Below are 25546 nucleotides of genomic sequence, written 5' to 3'. Positions count from 1 at the left end.
CACAATGCCTCCCTGCAGACATATTGTGTTGCCCATCGACTCCCATTTAGCACTGATATAAAACTGGTACCACGGACCTCTGCCTCCATCACCCCCCCCCCCCCACCCTTTAAGAAAAAGAAGAGCACATTTAGTAAACCTCAAAAAAAGGGCATTTTAAACAAATTTTTAAAAAACCTTTCAGAGTAGAATGAGAATGGAGGTGGTCGTTTGTTCAAGGCGAAACAAAGCTCGACGTTAAAGTGTGGGTCTGCCCCTTATCTTTCCATCTCCGCCTTTCATTTCTACCGAAGCACCAAACAGCCCTTTCAGTGGAGCCCCTCATAACGAGCAGGGGGGAATTGCAGCTGTTATGGGCATTCGCATTCCATTAATGTCCAGAGGCTCCTGGAGCGGCTGGCTGGGAGCCAGAGCGGCCGTCGGCACCGCAGAGGCTGGCCGCTGGCTCGCCCGCACCTCGCTCCTCCGCCCCGCCTTCGCCCGCTCCTCCCCGTCTCGACGGCGGGCCCCACCCTTCTCGGAGCGCAGCCCGAGTTTGCACGTCCTGCCGCTCTCGAAGCGAAGCAGACAGCTCCGCGGCGGGAGAGAGCAGCGCCGCTCGAAAACTGATTTCTGCTCCTTTAATATCGGTGAATCAACACCACTGCAAATGAGGATTCTCCCTCAGTGGTTTCTCAAGATGAAATTATGAATGAATGAATGAATGAATGAATTCATGATTTTTTCACTGAGGTCACAGACCAAAAGGTTGATAATAAATGCAGAGAACAGAGGGAGTAAGTTTTCTTCTTCACCAAAATTTCTGACTCAGAACAAAACTTACATTTCAAATACAACACAATAGAATACACCATATACAATAAATAGCATATAGGCTAGCTGTCAGAGCCAGCTTCTTATGGTCTACAATTATCAAAGATTATGCAGAAAAAAAATCATATTTAAAATTTAAAATCATATAAAGAATAGATCAAGATGTACTTGAGCAATCATACTGTTCTCAGTTCTACAATAAACATATCCGGTGACCCATTTCTGCAGCTAATATTTTACTGCGGCAGTAAAACAGTGGAAGCCCAGCAACCTCCTCACTGCTCCAAAGTGCAGTCATACTCCTACTCTGCGTATAGTCACATTCGCACCTGCACTACTTCCACACTGTCTGCTATCGACATGAATAGCAGAACATTACACTTAATCATCTCAGAGCCCCTTAAAAAAGATCCTTAAAAAAAAACATGTACACAGTTAAAACAGAAGTGGCGCAAGCATGTTTATTCAAACGCTGGGAAAAGCTTGCTCACCCTCGGGAATAAAGATAAGCATGCAGGTAAGGTAAGATTTCCCACAGACACAATCATCCCAGAGGCAGCATTACTGTTCCCAAAATCAATGAACAACAGGCTGCCATGAACCGTTTATCGTGCAATTTCATGTCCTTCGGTGCAGTAGGTGCTCTCATCCTGAGTGAATAAAAGTTAATGTTTTTTTTTTTCTAACAGCATCTCACACAATCTGCAAGATATGATTACTTGCTATAGCAACTCAGTTAAACAGCCACATTCAGTGGAACAACAACACTGTCCCACAATCCACAATTTAAAACATCCTTTGAGTCTAGCCTATATGACTACATGGAGGTCCAGGTAGGCCTAATTGCTGCGTTTGATTTCCAAAAACGTCTTTTTAAATGCACACCTGTTAAAAAACGAACATGGCTGAAATTGACAAGGATCGGGTCAATGGATTCCTATCAGCACAGAGGCCCTAAACAAATAGACTTAGGCCTATATAGTGAATTGTTTTCACAATTGAAAGAAAACAATTGTTTTCTTTCAGATCAACATCGCTCTAACCATTAAATGTCATGAAACGTTGCTGTCTTTACTTTCTGATGTTTTATGTAGCCTATGTATTACTTACACTATTAGTTGACAGAATTATTTATACTAAATTATTACTGATTACTAATTCATCATAATTACTTTAGGTACAGCAAACACAAGCAGATTTATTGTATATTTGAAATGTTGCAATACGAACAGTAATGTTAAAAGTAAACATTGCTGTATTTTTGTGTATTTAAAACAATACACAGACATTTGTGTTTATGCCAAACACTTAATAAGTAAAGCCAAAGTGTGATATTTACTTTATTCAGGGTTCATATGAGATTTGATCATTTCTGAATCCACACATTTTCCCATCAAAGTCCATTTACCTGACAATTGTACCAGCAGAAATTAATACCCAGGCTAAATTATAACACATTTTGTTTCACAGAAAAAAGGTCTATAAAATCAAGACATTTAAAAAAAAAAATCAGTCACACGTTTGATGAGGCACTCTGTTAAGAACCGTAATTTTTCACTGAGAAATTCACAGAAGCTTTTGCAGAAGTTGTCTGACATAAGTTTTTTGTGAATGATTTGTATGACAGAACTTGTCACCTCATCAAAATGGCACATTTCAAGCTGGCAGCATGGTCATGCATCGGTTTCCCACTGATTTCATACTTATGGTGAAGTACCAGCTGTCAGTAAAGCATGTTCGTAGTTTATTCAGTTTCTGCATACAAGATCCACATGGAAATGTATTGCAGAAATTGAGAAATGCCCAGCTGAAGTATATTGTAAAATGAAAAACGAACCAATTTTGATGCATTAAATACAATAAGCAACGTTTACGCTATTTTTCAGGAAGCACTTATTGTTCTGGGATTTGTTTTCAATACATTTTTAACAGAAATTGAATAATTGAACAGCAGTTGAGTTCATGAGTTGACCTTATGTTGGGGGATGCTGCAGCTGTTTAAGCCGATTAAACAGCAAAAGTAATGTTTTGAGGGGAGGGTTCTGTAATCTCAATGTCATTTTAATTATAAATTATTACTGATAATCTTAATCTGACCAACTCACGGTCTACTTCTATTTCCGTTCATTTCTATTTCAAAAGGGAACAACTACCCCGGCAATAATACTTGATGATGGCTGTTGTTTCATGTATTCGGAAATCAGGCATTTGAAATAATGTCATCATTATTAAATCATTGACTGTGGCTGTTCAGTGATGCTACATTGTATCAATTCCATAACTTGGTTCTTTCAGAAGGTTCAAAGTAATTTCTTCTGCCCTCCACTACACTGAAAAATCACCTTGTGACCTGCGTAGTAATATGTCGAAAACACTAAAGTTGTAATGAAATGGCTTGAAACTGGTGAAAATGACTGACTTATATGCCGCAATTTTGCAATGATAATGCACGTTTTTGCTAGGTGTACTATGATTAATGGCCACAGTTCGCTAGCTAAATGTAAACACAACTTTGCCTGACATCGTAGTAACGCAGACTGGCAGCAGCCCATTATGCGTTATGCAATGAAGTACATACAGCTTGCTTATTTTCATCTATATTGTGCTTGAAACATGCTGCATTTGGCAAGGGATATTATATACACACTTAAATGTCACTATAAAATATTGTGCAACTAAAAAATCTCAAGTGGAATAATTTTAAGCGATTGAATGCCACCGGCTTTTCCCTTCCAGATGTAGGCTATTTCTTCAAAGTGACAGGCGCTCAAAAATTGTGTTGTACAGCTTTTAAACTTCTCTTGTTTGACCACAGCAATTTCCCTCCTTTTTAACTTATACCGTACAAGAATTCAAATACCAGAGGCATGCGCTCGCTGTACATGCAGCATTTGCATTTTTGACTACAGGGCTGTTCGAGGAAAAAAATGTTGTTAGCAAGCTAGCTGGTTGGCTAACTAGCTGTGCAGCACGCCATGTAACCTAATTGTCTGGGGAAAAAATGTTTAATGTAACCATTTACCCAAATATAAAGCTTAATGTAATCACCTCTTTGCCTGCACAGGCTGACAAAAAATAAACATCATCACACCGTGTGTTGTTTTGGGGGAGGACCGTTGTGAGTGAGTGAGTGCATGAAAACAAAACAGTCTCAGCAAGAGCACAAGGCAATTCAAATCAATCTCATGACCAACCAGTCGGCTCTAATACGTGTTAACAAAAATGTCCGTGTTTAAATCATAACAATAACGTTTTCAGGTTCTCTTACCCGTCTTTGCGCTTAGCTTTATAAACATGCCCGTAGGTGCCTCGACCCACTTTGCAACCTTCATATTCGAACAGATCTTCTACTCTCTCCCTTTCGGCCGCGAGCTTTGTTTTGAAGTCGTAATCCATTTTCACCCATAAATATTTCTTAATTTACAATAAAATAAAATATTAATTATTACATGCATTAATTAAATAATCTGATCGTTTTATTCCCCCACCATTTCCTTGTTTGGGATTTTGGTCTGCTCCGCTTAATGTTCACTGGCTCGTTGACGTTTCTAGTTGTCACACTCGGTATTCTGGGAGTAGTAGTTTTTAAAAAATCAACTTCGCGATGTCCAAATTGGAAGCTCCTCGAGCGAAAACTACAATCGTCACATCTCTCTGCAGTTACTGCACTTGCGTAGTATTATGCTTTGGCTCAAAAAAATATGCAGCAATGGGGAGTTCATATTTCATTTTTTAAAATATGATAATAATAAATGCTGCAAAGTTGCTGTCTTTTGTATTTTATGCTGTGCTTGAAAGTTAGATAATACATTTTTAAAGTCATGAGCATTCTATTTTGCTAGTCTCATAGGCATTCTGGAATGTCCACAAGATAATGTTAGTTGGCCAGCTAAATAATCTCTAATTATCCTAATTGCCTTCAATACAACCCTGCAACCCTCCGTTTGGACATTTTCATTGGCCTGTTCAAATGTGCAGGGTCATGCAATTAACAGAATGGAAAATATCTCTTAAACCGTGTTCGCTGAAAATGGGAATGCACAGGTCTGCGTTGTCTGTTTCTTGTGGGCGTGTTCTTGGGCGGAACTGGAGGGAACTTTTTATCGTAAAGAAAGGCCACAAAACGGAGGGTAGGGTTTCCAAGGATCAAATAAAGATCTTTAAAATAAAACATGTGATAATTGTTTTGATAGCTTTGGAATTGGAGATGGTCATAATAGTTTTAATACATATTTGGCTTCATTTTCAATTCTTTATAAAGTGAATTGGAGAACTTCAACAGGACAGGCTGCTTAACATGTTTCAAAGGGAAAAGTGCTACAACTTAAATTTCAAATATTAAATATATATATATATAAATACAGTACCTTCGAAATTACAGTCATAATCCAAATCAATAATGTTAATGAGAATTTTCATTATATCCTAGTATCACTGCTGAATCTAGTTAGCTGGCCTCATAAGCTTTGTGAGGTAAATTAACATTACCATTTTAATCAATGTGTCATGACCTAGCAGTGTATCAAAAGAGGCAAATAATGATAACATTTTGGATCAACTGTCATGTACTGCACTATAGTGCTTCATCTAGCTAACTAGCCGCATAGGCTTTGTGAGGTAAATGGTTGCAAACGTTTCCATTTAACCCATCATGTCCTTTATTCTGTGTCTAGCTACTAGCTCCATGAGATAGCTTTGTAGGCTGTGTTTGGTAATAACATTGAACACACATATATTGTTTATTCTAACATAATAGGCTTGTGTTCACACTGACAAAGTGTCATGCTATCGCTCACCATTTATACATTTTGGAGATGTATTGAACAGCACCAGGTGTCAACTGTGACGATCTATTTTTTGCTGGTCTTGTCTGAAAATTCAAGAAACTAAAAGGCCTTCCCCTGTTTGCAATATACCAGGAATGTCAAACTCCAGTCCTGGAGGCCTGCAGGTATTTGTGAGTTCTCTTTTCAACCAGCAGCCATTTAAGGCCTTGAGAACAAGGTGTGTGGACTTTTTAGCCAATCAATGACTTAAATAAATCACTTGAGCTGAAACACACCGAAAACCAGCAGACACTGCAGCCCACCAGGACTGGAGTTTGACACCGCTGCACTAATCTAGACAAACTCCAGTTGGTTGATGCACTACTATGTCAGACTTCAGTTTGTTAAAAGAAACTCGGATGAACTTTTTCAGTGAACAATGGAGTGTTACTGACAATCTATCAAGCGCTGGTCTACTTCATCCCCCAACGCATTTCTCTCATAGAAAACAGTGGCAGAAGGTGAGCTTTTGACAGATACCAAAAATGGCTGTGTGAACAGGGACTATTGAATGTATGGATAAACAGATAGATACAACTATGGAAAATACAGTCAGCTGGATTAACTGAAGATAACATTATAACTTAATTAAGTCTCGGTAGTATTTTTGGGTAGCAGTGTCATGAATTACATGCTTTATTTACAATACCATTTGTACTACAAGTGAAAATCTACAGTACAAATATAGCTGCATGGGCAGCAATGAGCCAGGTTCCACTGCAATGCTGAAAATGGCCAAAATTGTGAAGAAAAAAAACCTAGTTTGGCAAAAATGTGGAGTATAAGGAGATAAACCGATGTACCAAATGTTACAATTCCAGGACAAATGGCACTGAGGGGGGACATTTTGTGAACAATGTAAAGATGCCAGTCACAGATTTAAATGTTGTCTTTTGTCGTCTTTGAAACTAACTTCTTACTTGGTGGAGCTCTAATTGGTTACGATACAGATGAATATCATGAATTTCAAACTGATGAGCCTTTCAGACTCCAATTGAAAGTGGATAGAAATTTATGGACAAAATATCAAAAATTATTCAATTACTATTGCCTTTTTTTTTTTAACCAATCACTATTTTTTTGCAAACTGTATTCAGACACATTTACTGACAACACATACCAAATATGGCTTCATTTGGGCTTATGGTTCATGAGAAAGTGTCTTTTGAAGGCATTGTAAAAAAAATTCAAAATAGTGGCAAAAAATTTAGGCACAGCTTATGGGTCCTAGAGGTAAAAATGACAACCATGAGGAGATACCTTGGGTGCGTCCCATTACTTTTCTCTACTCACCTACTCTGCTCCACTCCCCCTCTACCACTCATCTCCTACCTAGAAGCATGTGGAGGAAAGGAGGAGAGTTTTAAGCCACCTTGCCAATATAGTTCTGTGCACTTTGCTCATCTTCTTCAATAATGGGACGCTTTTGGGAGGGAGGACACAAAGATCAGTTTCAGGGGCACAGAGGAGACGAGGTGGTAGTGGATGAAAGGAGGGTGCATTTTTCGAGTATTGGGACCCACCCCAAGGATGTACCAAGTTTGACAATTCTACGATGAGTGTGATTGCAGTACTGAGGCTGACGTTTGGACCAGATTAGCGCCCCCTAATGGCCTACTCATGCCATTTCTTTTGTCCAGGTTATGCGTCGCCAGGACTGTCTGCATGCCAGAATGAACAGAAGTTAACAATGTTTGCCCAGGTTATTGAACAAAATAGAAGAGGGGAAAAATCACAATAACAGGAATTTCAGATATTACAATGTGTATCACCTGCTTCGCAGTGGAACCTTAATAACAAAAATAATAAAAAAAATGTAAATTCTAAATGTTAAGTGTGTACCTAGCTCTCTAGCTATGGGTTTACATCACCAGCCGCGTAGTGTGGCTTCCAGCGACAACCGAAATGAAATTCAAGCCATCAAAATGTTAGTGACAGTCATTTCAGCCAATCAGCACTTACCATTTAAAGTCGGAAACTATGATAGGTTTAAAACCGAGGATGACGTTTCCGGGAAGGTAATAAAACTGCTGCGCTGCCTTGCATCTTGGCTTTACACAGTATGGCCGGCGATATTAGCTAGCGCTCGCTCAACGGTATTCTCTGCAAAAGGGAAGACGGTAAACCCAAGAACTACACCTGAACTGCAAAAGGACTGTACTAAAACATTAAGTTATAGCAATCAAGCAAGGATTGATAAAGCTGAAAAACAAACAGCGTGTATTTTCTGTTGTTGGTGTCTGTTGCCTCACGATGGAAGAGAACGGTGCACACTTCTTCGAAGGGACCGAGAAGCTGTTGGAGGTGTGGTTCTCCCGGCAGGATGAGACCAAAGGAACAGGGGACCTCCGCAACATCCCAAGGTTGGTGATCTTACATTATTTATAGCTAGAGATGTCGGCAGTTTTGTGACCCAGGTTTAGGTGGCTTATTATCGCTTCAGGGTAATGCTAAATTTTTAATTGACAAGCCTTGGCTAGCATTAGCTTAATAGCTACACTTTTGTGCCACGCCGTGGTGACCAGGCAGTATTAAGGCTAACAAGCTACCTTGCTGGCTACCTTGGCAATATTAACGCCAACGTTGACTAGGCAACGCAGCGAAAAACAATACAAGATGCAGGTGCTAGCTTGGTAGACCTGTCTAGTATTAACTGGAAACGCAAGCTCTACAACTTAGCTACCCATTCATAGAGACTGTTTACTGTCACCCATTCAGCTGAAGCCTGTCAGCTATTCAGCTATTAGTATTAGCTTGTTACATTAGCTGGGTCGCTTTTCTAGCTGTTATTATTAATATATTTTCGATTATTAGCGAGTTAACCATGACTACGCGAATGTTATCGGATTCCTTAAGTTCGTCACAGCTAACGATAGCCTGTGCGTTATGTCATATTGAACGGTTGAGTGGGAGAATCTACAATTACCCAGCTAACCTAAGTTAGCTTGCGAATTTGAGCACACGCAAGCCAGCAATACGCCACAGTTACTGCGTACTAATTTTGTTGCTTGCTGAGTAATCGCCGATCTGCGCATTGCCAAAAACTTTTCACAGCATATTAGTAATTTATTTTAAGTGAATATTGTCGTGTAGATATATCATATATATATTTCGAGGTTGCGACATGGTTATAGCTAATTTTCCGTTTGTCCATCTGCGTGACGCATGTGGCCCAAGCATGTGGTTCTGCATGAACACGGCGCTCTTTCAAGTGGGCTTCTAGCTAGCTAGCTAGCTACTGCCGTCGATGGCACCAGATGAAATGCCGCATTGACAATCCATTACATTTTCAAGATTTACTGTCACTGCAGTCCTGGGGAAGTAGATTGCTAGGTACAATATCTGACCATATAACCCAGTTACGTAACTTATGCTTCTGGTGTTTAATGTAAGCCGTAATATTGATGTTAACCCGTACACATACAATGTACTAGTTTACTTGTTGGTTTATTGGTGAAACTGTCGTAAAAATCGTCTTCCTAAAACAAGCGGTGACTATGGAAAGTAACGAATGACCATAAAAGGAACCACCGTACAATCAGACAAGTAATTTGATATACCACGTGTCATTTTGAATTGGACCTGAGCCTGTTTATTGATCCCTTGCCACATTTTTTTTTTCTGCAACTCATTAACGTATTGGTTTCGAGGTACTGATATGTATTGGCTATGAAGCTTGTTTCTACCAACTATCGAGTTCACTGTATAAGACCATTAACGTTATCTTATTTCGTAGTTGGATGGCTAGGATAATCATAAGTGAAACATTTGATGTTAGAGATCTGTTTTGTGATCTCATCAGACCACTGTGTAGTTAAAAAGGTAATGCATCGTCGCTAAATGACTAGCGTTACCTTCTTGGCTCTTCTGAGAAGCGGCAGAAAAAAGTTTAGGTATTTCAATTTTTGACATGATTAAAGTCTGAGGACGGCAAAACACGTTTTTTTTTTTTTTTTTTAAAGTTGTATTTTTATGTAATGTCGATTGTGGGTTTCAGTATTGTGGAATATATGTTTTTAAGATTATGGATTTCCCCTACATAGGACAAAAATGAAAACCCTTCGGCAGTTATTTTCATAAGTAGGGCCGCCAGTTTGTCACCACTATTTTCTTGCATGTACTTCAGTCCTTTGCCAACAAGATTCGAAAGCATTTGCAGCAAGCCCTGTGTCAAATGGTTGGACCGATTGCACAACTGCAATCATCCGTTGATGAACTAACTGTTGCTAAGTAATTATTCAGTCTGACTGACAGCAATATTTTCCACTGACACTAACGTACTAAATTCACTGATTATTTCGGACCGTGGGCATGCAGCAGTATTTTACTGTATATGCTGTACAGGGATTTTCATTGTTTGAAGCAGTGGGAAAGCATTAAAAATGTAGACCAAGATTACACTTAATTTGCACATAAACTGTTACAAAATAGTTTTAACAACGATAAAAGATTCCAGCAGAGTTATATTATGGTTACTTATCACACACACTAAATTCATTTAGAAACAATCAGAACACTTTGTTTTACCTTGCTATAAGCTGTGATCTGCGCTCAGTTGTCAGGTTGCTGTAAGTCATACTCGTACTGCAAGTAGTAAGTAGGCTACTGTTATTTACATATGCAAACATTGGCTGTATGAAATGGCAGAGCCTCCCAGCAACCCTTTTGTTACTTATCAAAGCTTACAAATGAATGTCACAGGGAAAGGAAGTGAGGAAACTAGTGCTGGGAAATTAATAAACACTTCACTGCTTAAATAATTGATCAGCGGCTGTTTGGTTTATTCGAATAGTTTCAATTTGGTGGGTAAACAGTGTTTTTCTCCAAGCCGGGTGTGCTACACAACACCGTTCACAGAAATAAGCATTGCAATAGGTGCAATAACCACAATCCATTGTGCCTGCAGATGCACAGGTGGCGTAACAGTTCGGAAGCGTGGAACCCAGTATGCACACAACAGGATTGATATTGAAGCTGGACCAAATTGTGTATTTGTAGGCTACTTTGCGACTGTAACTAACAGCACACTTCTAACAAACCGGTCGTTTGTGTTCAGCAGAATGTTATCTGCCTCGAAATTGGTCTAATGATTTTGTGAACGTTACTAGTTAACTGGCTAACGTGTCTCATGAGGACCTCTGAAGACGGTAGGCTGGTGAAAATTCACCTGCCAAGGAGAAAATCTCTTTCCTTCCAGAGCAAATAGTCTATGATAAGGGAGATAAATTATGAAGTCTACAAATAAAAAAAGAAATATACATACCTGAAATTCATTTATATTGTTAAAGACTGAAGTGATAATTGATAAAAGTAATTTGTTGTGATATGCTGCCACAACACTGGAGCCTTTGAATATTTCAAATGTCATTATTTTATGGTACATTCATATTTCTTAAAAAAAAAAAAAAAAAAAAAAAATTAAAAAGCTGTGATTATTTTCCTAAACCGAATCGAAACCAAACTAAAAACGCCACTAGCTCTGCACGACAGGAAACGCACATACACACACTCATGTGAGCAGACTGTGCTCTCTATCATAACACTTGATTTGACTGACTGCATTAGACAATCTAGCGAGTTAAATATAGGTTTCCATTCTTGATCGCTCACCCCTTTAAGAATGTCTCATTTCTGTTACAAATAGAAATTGCTTTTTGTTATTCATATTTAAAAAGTGGAGGCTTTTGTTTGCAAACACAATGGAGCAGTGCACTTTGGGTTGACCTGTAAAAGCACTGAAATACTGGGATGACATGCGATGGTGGTTTATAATGGAGCTATGGTTATGTGTGGCTTAATAACATTTCTTTAACAAGGTTAAATTGCAATGGCTACCCCCAAGCTGCAGAAGTAAAAGCTCTAGTATCTCTCCAAGATGCTTCAAATGGTTGACCTTAAAGCGAACTATCCGCAAGTGTATTACTGTTGTGTTCATAAGGTCTGTACCTTTTAACTGTTAAAAAATTAGATCTTTTTAATTTACCATTTAAAGGATTGAAAATGAATTAGAGAAAACAACTTTTGAAATCCTTAAAATGTTTTTGAGGAATTTTTTTATGCTCACTTGCCATGTCCTCTTACACGTGGACACAAAACTTGTGTGTACAGAACTTGTTTTTCTGATGTAAAATTGGCTGATGGGTATTTTAATAGTTGGACAGCTGGTTTTTTAAATATAGTGCTGACAAAATTCAAACCAATTTTGTGGAATGTGACATGAAATCCAAGAAAAGGCTCTACCTTATAATCTTCTCAAAACAATTGGCTTTTTACAATAGTTGTCATGCAGTACGAATACAAATTTCAAACTTTGAGCATATGAACATAATTTCTCACCAAGTGGTATTCAGAGGTCTGGTTTGACTGGATTTGTAAGATGTTGAGTTAGCGCATAGAATGCTTCAAAGAGTAATGGCACTCACTGTTTCAGCCTGGCCATAAAACAAAAATGCATCCTGGAGAGTTTGGTGGAGTAGGTGTGTCCTTCTCATCTCTATGCAAATTAATTTGTACAGTGCCTGGTTCATGAAACTCAGATCAAATTGTCAAACTAGGCATTGCAGATCAAATTTGAATGACGATCCAGCAATTGCATGGCCTGTTTCTCAAAGCAAGTGTTTTCTGAATCATATGTTAGTGGATTGTTTAGGTGGAGTTCATGAACAGGCCGCCATGTTTCTCAGGTTTGAAAACATTGGGCCGAAACCAGTCTAACCAATCAGGTGCCAGCAGTGTTTCATCTTAAGAAGTAAATGGAAGAATTTCTGGGCAGAAACAATTTTCCCCACTCCATGTCTTGATTGATATCTACTTAACGGAGTAGTACCTCCAAAGAAGTACTCTGACATCATGATTTGGGCGGGGCCAAAGTTTTCAAACTTTAGAGCAAAGCACCAAGATGTTTTCTACCAGTTTTTTCAGCCAGATGATATAATTTCAGAAATGTTGAAATAATGGCATGGATTCAAATGTGTCATTATAAAACACAAACACATTTGCCGCTTTATAAAAGTGATCTAGGGTGTAATTACCTTTTAAATGCTTGAAACTTCGCCTCACATATGCCTGTTTGTGTTGCGCTAATTAGCAAACCCCAACCCGTACCATACTGTGCAGTTAGTTTCATGTGCTTTAATTATCATTGTGAATTGAATCCCCTTTCAAGCTCATGCTTTTAGATGGCTCTTTATAAGCATTTAAAGCTTTATAGGAGCTTTATATATTTTTTTTATGGGCAGCGCCAGTGATTGACAACTTTCAAGTTTAATTTCCCTGTGAGGACTTCCACTGTATTCTCCTGAAGTATGCTTACAATGTAGTTTAGCAAGTATTCAGTCATCGAAAGGCTATCATTTAAACTGGAGGCTGTGTAACCATCTCTGGATAACTCCGTTTGCTATGTAGCCTAAATACCTTGATGCTAAATAACTTGATGTCTTCGACTTAACAATACAAACATGGAAGCTTTGTGAAACATAATTAATTTTATTTGGCTCCTTAGTGGGGATATTGTGAGCAGTGCTATTAATGTTGCCAAGGGTGTAGAACTCCCTGTTGTTTGCCAGGCGGCTGGGGAAGAACACAGTGTAGTTCTTGAAAAGGCTGCCAGCCATTTTGGAGCCATTTTAAAAGCACCTTTGAGGTCACTCGCTGGTTTTTCCTCGTCAGAGGTTGTGCAGTTGAACCAGGCTTATTGCCAATGTTTGAACCACGTGGACGCTGATGGTCACAACCACTTCCCGTCAGTCACTGTCTCATACACCAGATGACTTGGCAGTGAGTTCAAATTCAGTGTACTTTGTTAGCGCGGAACGCTTTCTGTTCGCCTGTACACCTTTAGTAACTGCCGAACCAATATTTATTTTAAGTCTGACAGCAGCTTCATACAGGCTCTTAATTCTCTCACTGAAGGAATTTCAGAATTTTCTGCATTCATGATATAAATAGATATTTTACCATTGGATAGGTCTTTATATGCACACAGTTATATATTGAAAGTTTCAGTGGCTATGTAGGCCATGCTGTTACACTTATGGCTTGTTGTTTCTGCCATTTTGTTGTTCAAAACTGCTGTTGAAGCACATTGTAGGCCAACTGTCAACCATCTTGGACAGTTTCAATGCCATCTCATTTGCAGGACGGGCACTATAATTGGTGATGGCTCTATCCCCTAGATCTGCGTGGATTGTAGGGTTTAAAATGGTCGCTGACTAGCACGTGAGTACACATAAGATGAGCGCACGCACTTGAGCTGCAGTGCGCCTGGTGTGTGGGTGCGGTTGGCATAGCAGTAACTCGGGCACGGTCAGCAGTTTCTTATTGCGGTTGAGGGGGAAAGGGACTAAAAGCACCGAGGCATTGCAACATCTGAAAGCTCAACGTTTTTTGCAGATTCCAAAACGAATGGCAGAAATTGTGCTTGTGACATTGTAAGCTGACCCAAGATTCTTGAATCTGGAACTGTTGAGAGAAATAAAAAAAGAATTAAAAAAAAAAAAACATTTTCTCGTCGTATGTCCGCTCTGTGACTGAGGCTTTCTCTGAAACCCTCTCTCAGCAGGAGACGCTGAGGTGCCAGTGGGGTGACTGAGGACGGGTGGTAATTTGCAACCTGGGGTAGATTAGTGGTTCCGAGAGGCCGTGTTAGAGGAGCACACCGACTGGCGACCTGCCAACGTCCAAGTAACTCCCGGAGGGCGCCCGATTCACAAGTATTAGCGCCGTTTCGGTGACCGGGCAGGGCTGAGCTGTACGGCCAACCAGCCTTAACGGCAGAGATTGGCGCCCTGCTCCGGAGTCGAGGAGCTGGCGATGCCAGGCGGACTGGCGCCGTACCAGGAGAGCAGGCTCTCATCCGTCAAGATGCCTCCATTACCGCATTCAAGTGCCTTTTTCCTTCTGTGCTTGAGAAATTTCCTCAGGGTGGTGCACAGCGTCTGGTTCTGTGGGTTAAAGTGGCCGATTTGGAAAAAAAACATAAGGGCATGTAAAGCAATTTAGTGTTTACATTCTGCCTGCACAAGGAGGAGGCCTTGCACTCTTAAAGGGCTGGATACCTCTTTGACAACCTAATTTACGGAGACTGTTGTCACTGACCACATACGATACGAGCCCAGTGAGTTTGTTGACATTTTTGGGATGATCCCAGGATTTTTGGTTTCACAAAGCAAGTTCACAATTTAGCCTGGTGCTTCTGCCCCAAGATAGCATGGGTGTTATCACCCACAGAATTTGGGCTTATCACGTATTCACGATGCATTAATATATAAGGGACAAAGTTCATTATACTGCCTTCTCAAAATAAAAATGTAGCCTTTGTTTTTTTTGTTTTTTTTGCGCTCCAATATCAAAAACATCTTGCCGCAGACTAGCTACTGATATATCGCTTGTTATCGCTTGTCTGTTAGTTTTCCGAGCCAACGGCTTCCTGGACGGATGACGTCGAGTGTTAACAGCTGGTGGCACTCAATGTCATGCGAAAGCGGCTTTTAGAGTATTGTTTAAGCCCCGTCTTAATTACTGCTTTGCTCTCAGTGAAAATTCTGTAGAAATAAAGAGATTATTGATTTTTTTTTTTTTTCTCTCAGTTGAGTTGTGGGTGGAAAATAGTTGAGGCCTTGTACTTTCACTCTAAAGCACTGCGGGGAAAACTGCATCGTAAGGCCAATCTGAACTGCTACTGTGCACCACTGAAGGAACCCTGGAGCGATATCCGTGACACAAACCGGCTACTGGATTCCTCACGGCGGCGTCAGACAACATCGTGCTCGGTGGGTTAAAGCGTCGGGAGCGGTGATAACGGAGCTGCCCTGAGAACGCGTCGATGCGCGGGCAGAAATTATGCCCTGCGTCAACACTGGCCTCTCCCCGGCTTTTGACGCCACGCGCTCAGAATGTGTGCTCCGATGGGTGTCACCTGGACACCAGAAATAGCACCGGTGTCTGTTTCCTTGGTGAGGTGGGAGGGGGAGGTGGGAGGGGGCGGGGGAGGGGGCGGGCTGACCCTGATGTGTCCTCCGGTTGCCGGGCCACAGGGGTTGCAGGTTCCCGGTGTCGTTTTTCGCGGAACTACTACGCCCTGTCCCAGAACAAGCTCGTGGCCCAGGGCGAGGAACGCAAGCTGACCTGTGCGTACACCCCCCGCCCCCCTCAGTGCTTGATAAGAGCGCAGCACCGGTGGTCTGCCGTCCCTTGTGCGGTCGTTGGTTTCCTGCTCAGGCTCTCTCTGGCTCCAGTGTGTGCTGCGAGCGCATGTTTTATTCAGGGGTGCGGGATTAGGTTCTCTGCTCTTTGTCGTCTCCTCCCCGCTGCCCTCGTTGCTCTTCGCCACCTCTTCACGCCGGGGCCTTTCGGCCCTCGGCAAAAAAAACCAGCTGCCCTGCAGTGCAGCCAATGGCCCAGGCACAGGAAACCAAGCTTCCCTTTTGCTTGAAGCCAGGTTATTGTAGTTTGGGGGTTTCTTTTTGTTTAAACAGCGCAGTGCTTTCATGTTGACCACAGCGTACCTCAGAAGCGCTCTTTCGTGGAAAGCGGACACACGCGTGTGGAGGGGCGGCTTTTCCAGGAAAGCGACAGGCTCCGAAGCGGCTTAGTGGCGTTTTGTGGTGATCTTGCCGTCGGCCGTAACCCATTTAGAAATTTTGCTTTCAAAGATGGCGTCCACTGGCTGTCTGCGCGCAGTGCGCTCGGCTCGTTCCCGGCTGAGCGCTTTGACCACTGCGGTGTGCGGTCCATCCCGGGCTGTGAAACGGGGTGCGTCCTGCGCAGGCGGTCGAGCCAAACTCGCTTCTTTGTGGGAATTCGGCAGCTCCCCACACACAAGGGTTGTCCTTGAGGGACGCATGGCAGGTAGCCACGCAAGGGGTCGTCCTCGAATTCCCGTCTCTGTGCACAAACGAGCAGGTTCTAGCCACGACGCCAGGGTTAAATCTTCTGCTCAAATGAAATAACCCCGTTAATGGTTTATGGAAAATTTCAGGTTTTGCTAAAGAAAGTAACTTCAGAGAGGTTGATGGCATTTTGGGCAGGTCAGCTTACACTCCTGTATTTCTGGTTCTGCTGCTATGCATGCATTCAAGACCGTACCCTAGTTGCATTTCAGATCCGGTCTAATGAAGGTCATCCGAAATTAGAGTATTCTCATCAGATTCAGAGTGTCATCTTTCAAATGATTCTCTATCAGAAGTAATTGACTGTGAACTATCTATACATTGGCTTTTGACTTTCGCCTTTATATTTGAATGGCTATCTGGTGAATGCGCTTGTGTTTTTTTTTTTTTGTTTTTTTTTTTACTGCAGTCTGAAATTTCAGGAAATGACAAGCAGGGCAATGACTAAGGCACACCAATAAGCTTTATAAGCAAGATGAAATGCTTTGGCTATTACTCAAACTTGTGTCCCTGCACTGCGATCTTAAGTACCCATACTCCATTACATGTCACATACTCAGCGAAACCAGTTTGTTTGGACATGTTTAAGAATTGAAATGGATCTGAGGGGGTTTCCTGTTCAATGTTAAATTACATTCCTACAGTACTCATTAAAGGACACTGATTATGGTATAGGTTAACTTCCTGTTTTTTTTTTTTTGCCATTGTCGCTAGTAAGAAGTGGATGTTGAATAATGTTGAATGGCAAGGCATGCAGTCTGAAGTGAAAGTATTCGGTGGTTATTTTCCACCTATTCTGTTCTCCTTTCTACCTCAAACGAAAGTGTGTGATTAATTTCAGCAACTGACAATAACCCAAACTTCTCTTTGTGTTTTTCAGGTTTGAGTGGGACAAACTTTTGGAGAATGTGCATTGTTTGATCATTAGTGTGACAAAAACTGACAAGCAGGAAGCTTATATACTCAGGTGAGCGTCCTTGTTCTCCGCTCTCTCCGATTTAAACGGCTTGTCCCTTTCCCTTTTCCGACAGATTAGAGAGCAGGGATTAGACGCGACCGCAATCCTCTTGGAGACGGCGGTCTCTCTCGGGCGAGGCTAACAGGAAGTCGGGCGTATATGATGATTAGAGCAGGACACCTGACTCTTCTATCGGCCAGGAAAGACCAATTCACTGGTGGCCTCCTCAAAACCGTGCCAGCCAAAGTATTAGCCTACATCTAGAACGCATCGAGTTGCAGCCCGTGTCCTCATGCCCTCTCTTAAAGTATTTGATTTATTAAGAGGGCTGGTGGAAAGCAGGCCCTGCTGATAACCTAGGCGGGCGTGACCCCCCGGAGAGGGTAGCTGGAGTCCTTGGCTCACCCCGCGGCTCCGTTGAGTCATCAGTACAGATTATAGGAATAGTCAGCCTTGGGAGAATCTGTCTGGCGGCACCAGCGGCAACCTTGGATGAGTTGGGCCCTGACTTGCTGTCCTTATAACGCACCGTCTGTGGCATTGTGCCTGGGACCCGTTGGCTCTTCAGGTCTTCAGCTCTCAGGTTTTGATGTAGAAGCTGGCACAGAAAATGGAAGCCCAGAGAATCCCCGTTTTGTCTGTCCACCATTTCTCTTTGGCATGGTTTTGAAGGAACACTGAGCTGTTTTGTTCCAGGAGGAAGGTCAATTCCGATTCTGTACAGTCACGTCAAGAAATTATTTGAAATTCGACAGTGGGGTTTTTAAAATTCATCAACAGAATTTCAGTTGATTTCCTGAATTGACTAAATTGCAGTAGAGTTGTCACTGACCCTGACCCCTGACTTGTAATATATGTGTGATGGGTATTTTCCCCTTTTCAGAATGGGTGTCAATCAGTCAGCAAAAGAAACTCATAATATAATAATTAATGACCATTAATATATAATGTTTTTGTCAATGACCTTGTCATTAAAATATTGAAAAAGCTTAAACTTGAGGTTGAGAACTTAAATGGGAAGTTCATAAGGTCGATTTTTTCATTGTTTTGTTTTTCTTTCTGCATGTTATGATATGAGGCAGCGTGGTTACACTGGTTACTTTTTTCTGTGAGGAATGGCTGTTATCTCTGAGCAGGGCTCTTATCTCAGACAGTTGGCAGCTTTGATACAGCCCTACCTTGCTGTAGATGGGAGGTTAAAATGTAAATGTCTTAATTCCAGACTTGCATTCAGTCGTTACAAAGGGACATTTGTAGATGGGTGTTCTGGTGATTTTTCCTCATTCTTTTCCTTTATCTTCTCCTCCCCAACCAACAGTGAGAGTAGCATGTTTGTCTCCAAGAGACGTTTCATTTTGAAGACATGTGGAACCACCCTCTTACTACAAGCACTGGTGCCTCTGCTGGAATTGGCGAGGGAGTACTGCGGCTTTGACACCATTGAGGTAATACACACACACTCACCCACACACACGCACACGCACACACCCACACACATACATGCACACACAAATCATATGTTGACATATCTGACATTTCCACAGAAAAATACTTTTGAGTCTCTGAATAAGCTAAGGACACAGTTCTGAAAAGCACTTGTGTTTATGGTTTTGTTTTATATAAAGCATCGGACAAGTTTAATTACTCAACTTTTGGATCTTTTTCAAATGAAGCTTTATGTACTTTGCCATTGCTGTTTTCCTGAACATTATGTGTGCATGTTTGGACAAAATGCAGTTCAACAGTGACGATGCAAATTTAATTCCTCTGACTGGATTTTTTTCCTTCTCTGCAGAATTTTTTTTATTCCCGCAAGAACTTCATGAAGCCCACCCATCAAGAGTTCCCTCACCGGAACTTCCAAGAGGAAGTGGAATTTCTCAGCCAGATATTCCCAAGTAAGAAAGCCTTCGTTTTTACCAGCTGTGACTGCTTAAAGCAGCTGTTCTATCAGCTGTTCATGCTTCACCTCATGACCTCATGCTCTCCATATGGACTTAGTAAGTGAACAGTAGCTACAGGTTCTGGCACAAACCTCATTGAATTGATCACGTCTTTTCCAGATGGAGCAGCCTATTGCATGGGACGTTTGAATTCTGATTGCTGGTAAGATGTTCCATCGACAACTGTGTTCACTGCAGTTCCTCACACACACACACACACACACACACACACACACAGCTTAACTGCCGCAGTTTCTTTAAGATGCTGGTGAGATGGTGAGCAGCCTCTGTGTACCTGTCGGGGGGTATTGATTGCGGGTTTTCCTCTTTCGCCCTTAGGTACCTGTTTACTCTGGATCTGCCGGAGTTCTGGGAGAACAAGCATGCGGATCAGACGCTGGAAATTCTGATGAGCGACCTTGAGCCAGCGATTATGGACCAGTTCTACATGAAAGATGGTGTTTCTGCAAATGATGTCACTCGTGTACGGCTCTTTATTTGCATCATATGATGTCATGCCTTGTTGAGGCGTTACTGAAAGATTTGTTCATTGGCGATGTCACTTTTAAATGGGACTTTGCTTGCCCATATCCGGTTTTGAAGTTTTCATAGTGCTCATCATATGAGGGTGAATGTTCAGTCAAGAAATAGAGCAGTTGTCATTAAGGCTTGAAACAGCCTTAGGTTCATTAATGCAATAACAGCTACTGAATTAAAACAGTGGCTGTTTGTGGTTGGTATTCTGCCTTCCTCCCTCCGCAGATTTTCCTCTAAAATTTTCGATCTTTTCCTTCAGATGAGTGGAATCCGTGACCTGATTCCAGGTTCAGTGATTGATGCCACGATGTTCAACCCTTGTGGCTATTCTATGAATGGAATGAAAACCGATGTAAGTTGACCTTTCCCCTTCCCTCAGATTCTCTTTTTTTTTTCTTTACTCTGAACGTCAGATCTGGTGGCTGTACGAAATGTTACCAGTCTGGATAAAACGTCCTGTTTTTGGGATTCTCCGCAGGGAACTTACTGGACGATCCACATCACCCCAGAGCCAGAGTTCTCCTACGTTAGCTTCGAGACCAACCTGTCTCAGTCCTCCTACGATGATCTGATCAGGAAGGTGGTGGATGTCTTCAAGCCAGGGAAATTTGTGACGACGCTTTTTGTCAATCAGGTATTTGCTTGCCGTTGATCCTTTCTGGTTGATAAACGATCACTTCAGCGCAGAAATAGCATATTGTTTGTCAAATGCACTTTGACCCTTGCCCTTTGACTGTATCCCGATAGGTTGCGTTTGATCATGTGACTCGATGCCTTCCCCTTTTGTGTTTTCGCAGAGCTCCAAATGTCGCAGTGTCTTTTCTTCCGCCCAGAAGCTCGAAGGTTACAAGCGCATCGACCGCCAGTTGGCCCAATTCAACGACTACAATTTTGTTTTCACCAGTTACGGCAAGAACCGCCAGCAGAACCAGCAGAGTTGAGCCGCCGAAATGAAGAAGAAGCGCAAAAAGAAAGCCGTCTGTCCTGGGGGCCGTCCCCCCGGCAGCCGGCCCACCCCTTCAGCAGTTAGCCCTCGGCCCCGCTGCCGTCATCGTTTAGAATTTACCGGCCCTGGTAGTGCCCCCGGCCCTAGTTTAACCTCGACTTTGAATCGTACGCATCCTCGTATCTACGACTTAGATATCTTGCATGAAAGCTCTTTTCTCTGTTTAGATATTCTAGCTCACTCTTGCTGTGATCTTGAAGTGCATGTAGAGGAATTGAACACGCTCCGTTTGAGGATCTTCGCCCCCGCTCCGCGCGCCCATCGCTGGGGCCCTTTCCTGCAGGTGTCTCCCCTCATTCCCCACAGACAGGGCTTCCGTGCCCACTAGGCCAGGGCCCTGACATGCTCAGATGGGACCTGCCTTTACTGTCCGGTTACCCCCCCTCCCCCCCACACACAGCCCTTTTCATTTGTAGCTGTGATCTTAATACATTTTTGGCCTTAGAGTGCACTTTAATACCCTCCCTATGTGAGTACTTCTACATACACACACGCACACACACACACACACTTCTCATTGGCCTTTCCTATGCTGTTCCAGCAGCGTTGGGATGTCCAGTGGCACTGTCCACATTCTAGGTGGTTCTTTCCCAACCTCACTGAAACAACTGTGGCATTTATTTTCCCATGGGTATGATGTACAAGGCTCTTCGCACTGAATGTAACCGCTGTCCCGTACTAGTCATTTAGGCAGTCGAGAGGTGGAATATTCTGAATCCCAATTCTGTGGAAGCTGACTGTTAAGCGATTCAGACACATTTTTGTTTGTACTCAGCAGATCAGTAGGACCAAGCTGTTCAAGCGTGATGCTTTAGCCACAGACACGTTTTGGAAGCCAAAGGAACATTCTTTGGTGACGCTGTTCTCAACACTAAATACAGTATAACACGGTTCGCTCTGTCTGAATTTTATTCTGCCCAAGCAATTGATTATTCATTTGGACGTTAGGACAGTAAGCTTACCCACACTATTAATTACACAATTTTAAGGAATGTAAAGAAAACTATTAAATAGAATGTTACTTTCTGACATCTAACTTTGTGTTTTACTACAATCAAATGGCTCTTGTGCGAGAACCTGGTTAACCTGAAATTTCAAGAAAGCTTGTGCCACGACTTCCAAAGAAATTTAATTGAAAAGTTACAGAAAGAACACGGTCTGTAGCCTTTTAGAATGTACGTGTCCCTGGGGGGGGGGGACAGAATACCCTGTAGTTGCAGTGTCTGTCGGATGTTACCTAGCAAACCCAGGTGTTCAGGTTTGCTGTGGGCGGTCAGCAACGCCCTCTGCCATCCAGCAGGAGGCTCGTTGTCCTGGGCTGCGCGGGTCTCTCTGCTAAGAGCGAGACCGTCAAGCTGGCCCCAGAACCACGCTCGACACTGTGTAGCCTCCCCCAGGCCGCGGCCGTTGCAGCCCTGAATGGGAAATAATGAATCGGACACTGTGCTTAGCTTAGCGCAGTGGTTGCCCAGCAAAGCATTTTTTTCTTTCCCTAAACAATATGCGCCCGCTCTCTCTCTTTCCCGCCCCGTACAGAAATCGGTGTCTGCACAATAGACGCCCTCCGATCTGAGCATGCCAGGGTGACCCCGGATCATTCCACACGTAACAGTTGCATAAACTGCCATTTTATTAATTTTATTGTGAGCTGACGTTTCGCAGTGAATTGGTCCAAAATGTGACTCCATTGCAGTTTTTTTTTTTTTTTTTTTTTTTTGGGAGTAGCGTCAATGCCCTTTTGTTCGGTGACGGAAAGATCCTGTCACACCGTCGTGCATGTGACTACTAGTGCTGTATTGCTTGACAGTGTTTGTAATGCTGCAGTCTGTTCCTCATGTGCCAGGTAATCAATGTGCTTCATCCCCCTCTTGGGTTTATTGGCTGTAACATAGATTAAAAACCGAGACATCCTGATAATGTATTGTGTTCTATTAAATAAGTGGTTGTGCTTCCCTGAGAATTTGGTTGATTTTTTTTTTCCATTATGCATCCAATAGTGCTGAAAGCAGGTCCTAAACTAATTGGTGTACCAAAATATGTTCAACTATGTTCATTTCGGTTGTGAAAGAATTTCTTTTTTCCCCTTTAGATTTTTACGCTCTGTCATGTTCATGAGACTTCTGGCGCAAAATAGATATTGACTAGACTCTGCCATTGGACCTGTAGCCAGCAGGAAGAGCTCTTGTCTGCACTTAAGGCTGGTGGCCCAGGACTACTTTCAGCACTCTGGATTTCTACTACACTGTGTTTCTTGTTTCCTTGTTGGGAGTGACTGTAAGGGTTAGGAAGCTCCTAACACTCCTCTGATGAACTGTTATGGGGTATAGCAAAAATGAAAGAAATGGGGGGTCTTTTCTGTCAAAAGAACAGCCAGTACAAAATGTGCTTTGAGCCTGGGTCAAGCTAACCTGATTATTGGAACATCTTCCCTCCAGTATGTGTGTTGTTGCATTTGGAGTGGTGTCAGTTTTGACCAGAGAGATTGCTTTGATCCAGGTTCTTTCCCAAATCGCACACAGCAAATTTTGATGCCCTGAAAGAGGTCAGGAGCAGTTGTATTTTAGGAGCAGTAGCACTATCCATAGATAACGTGAAAATGGCCGTTTTTTTAATGAAGTCATTTAGACTATATTGGGAAGTAAGTGTCTAATTGAGTTGTCTTGTTGAATTGGTTTGGAACATGGCTTTTTATATGAAAAAAATATAGCTACATTTGTTTTTTAAAAAAGGGTCAAATTTTTCCACTGTATAGTAGGTTTTTTTTTTTTTTTTTTTAATATATACAAATTAAGGGATTCAATTGTGCTGCGGACCAATTTTGTTTTTCTGTTCTGTTTTTTGTTTTTGAACCAGTGTTCCAAACCAATTTATTCTCTAATTGAGATGTTAAGACTGGATTTTTTCCCCCCTCCCCTGCCCAAACTCCCCCCCCCCCTTTCCCCACCTTCTCCTTGAGTCCCATGTAGCATTTCTTGGGTAAAGGGTATAATAAGACTTGTGGGATAATGAGGCAGGTGCCATTGCAGGATTAAGTGTTGGGATGTACTGAAGGGAAACTTTGGTGTTTTAATTCTCTTGCTATTCTTTGGTTGGTCAAGATGTGCTACATATATCTGTGCTCTGAGCTTGATGCTTTAATAAAAAATATTGCTCTTTCTTCTTTCTTTCATTCATTAAAGTGTGGATTTCACCCTAATGGCATCACACACATATTAACTGCCTGAAACTTGTCCATATGAGCTGAAGCACAGTCTTCACATCACAGCCACAGTGTGTTATTCCAGATTTTTTACTTTCTGTGGTTAATTTCATCACTAGTGGAATTTCTGACTGAAATATTGGCGTGGCTCAAGCCAACACTAAAACTAGAAGAGGACCTGTCCCCACATGACAATCATTTGCAACTTTGTAAATATTGTCCAAATCATGCTTCAGCACAACGGGGGCCAGTTAATTAAAGAAAACTGTATTTCCCTGCATGCAGGCTGTCAGCAGGGTGCCTGGGTGCATATTTGTTCTGTTTATGCAAGTGGTTTTTGGTCTATTAAGTATATATAACACATTTGGGTTTCACTTAGTTTAGCTGATTCTGCTATAAAATGTGTGCATTTTAAAGGATAGCAAACAATGTAGCAAACATGGGGTACTGTAATTACTTATTTACTTGCATCCAAAACACCTTTGGGATCAGTTGGAAAGCCAACTGCAACCTAATCATCCAAATAGTCCCCAACTTCACGAATGCTCTTCTCAGTGAATGGTAGCAATGCTACTGCATCTAGTATAAAGCCTTCCCAGAAGAGTCAAGGTTGTTATAGCTACAAAGGATGGGCCAACTGTATATTAATGCCTATAATTTTGAATGATGAATCTCTTATGTGTCCAAGAGATTTGGTTTCGTGTTGATCTGCCCCCTTGCTCACCATTGTAAACATTTGACTGTAATGTCCCTAGAATCACCTGGAATTGGATTATCTGAACCTCCACTGGTTATCAAAATCATTTAAATTAAATAAAGGTCACAAAATAGCTACCGTCTGCTGGCAGGACACCGCCAGGATTACTTTTTGGATACTGATAGCAGCGATCACTGTCAACATGGAGGGAGAAAAATGTCATGTTCAAATGGTATTCATCCATTTACATCACACGAGTCATAATATGTGTTTATTTGGGCTTTGCCTGTCTTCTGTCACAAGTTGGATAGTGTCCGTGCTGGTAGTCCGCCCGGTCGGCAGCATACAGGTACGCAAACATTGTCATTGTGTTTATCAAACTCATCACAACAAATATGTGTTCTTCCATTGTATTTATTTTAAGGTTTGACTAGTAGAAGACTTTACAATTCGCCAAAATGTATTAGGCCTACAGGAAATGAGAACGTTCTATAATATTGTCATGACTACTGGGCCAGAGATGGGGTTAAATTTCAAATCTCAGCATTGGGCACAACGCTGATAGCAACGACGTCAAATCGTCCGTCGCTCTAGGCCTATAAACTAAAAGACGTAGTGACGGACCGTCAGATGCGATAACCGCCGGTCATACATCGCTTAACAGTAAACTGGCCTTTA

General features: G+C 41.9%; 2 protein-coding genes across 3 annotated transcripts in view; one reads left to right on the top strand and one right to left on the bottom strand.

The window, feature by feature from the left end:
• cdk19 (cyclin-dependent kinase 19) overlaps positions 1 to 10210 on the bottom strand; it is a 48517-nt gene extending 38307 nt beyond the window's left edge. The window contains exon 1 of one of the 2 annotated variants that reach the window (XM_035422078.1): positions 10167 to 10210. Coding sequence is in view for 1 of the 2 variants with exons in the window: in XM_035422077.1 (XP_035277968.1) it covers positions 4082 to 4209 (128 nt within the window). In the remaining variant the exon portion in view is untranslated. Of the gene's footprint in view, positions 1 to 4081; positions 4345 to 10166 lie in introns of those variants that run through there. The other variant, XM_035422077.1, reaches the window with a different exon arrangement.
• amd1 (adenosylmethionine decarboxylase 1) lies at positions 7685 to 24119 on the top strand. The gene is made up of 9 exons (XM_035422079.1): positions 7685 to 8002; positions 17409 to 17495; positions 18805 to 18931; positions 19282 to 19384; positions 19550 to 19592; positions 19769 to 19913; positions 20226 to 20318; positions 20445 to 20600; positions 20764 to 24119. Exons 1-9 carry the CDS (start codon positions 7893 to 7895, stop codon positions 20905 to 20907), a joined length of 1008 nt encoding a protein of 335 aa, XP_035277970.1. The 5' UTR covers positions 7685 to 7892; the 3' UTR covers positions 20908 to 24119.
• Positions 24120 to 25546: the final 1427 nt, after the last annotated feature.

The sequence above is a fragment of the Anguilla anguilla genome, chromosome 6 (genome assembly GCF_013347855.1).
Source record: "Anguilla anguilla isolate fAngAng1 chromosome 6, fAngAng1.pri, whole genome shotgun sequence".
In the NCBI taxonomy this organism is placed as follows: domain Eukaryota; kingdom Metazoa; phylum Chordata; class Actinopteri; order Anguilliformes; family Anguillidae; genus Anguilla; species Anguilla anguilla.
The sequence above is the reverse complement of the archived record's forward strand: the minus strand, read 5'-3'. Positions and strand labels throughout refer to the sequence as shown.

Coding starts and splice junctions, on each gene's coding strand:
- amd1 (XM_035422079.1), top strand. CDS start 7,893: ATGGAAGAGAACGGTGCACACTTCTTCGAAGGGACCGAGAAGCTGTTG. Junction 17,496..18,804: donor CAGGAAGCTTATATACTCAG/GTGAGCGTCCTT, acceptor CCCAACCAACAG/TGAGAGTAGCATGTTTGTCT. Junction 19,385..19,549: donor TCTCAGCCAGATATTCCCAA/GTAAGAAAGCCT, acceptor CGTCTTTTCCAG/ATGGAGCAGCCTATTGCATG.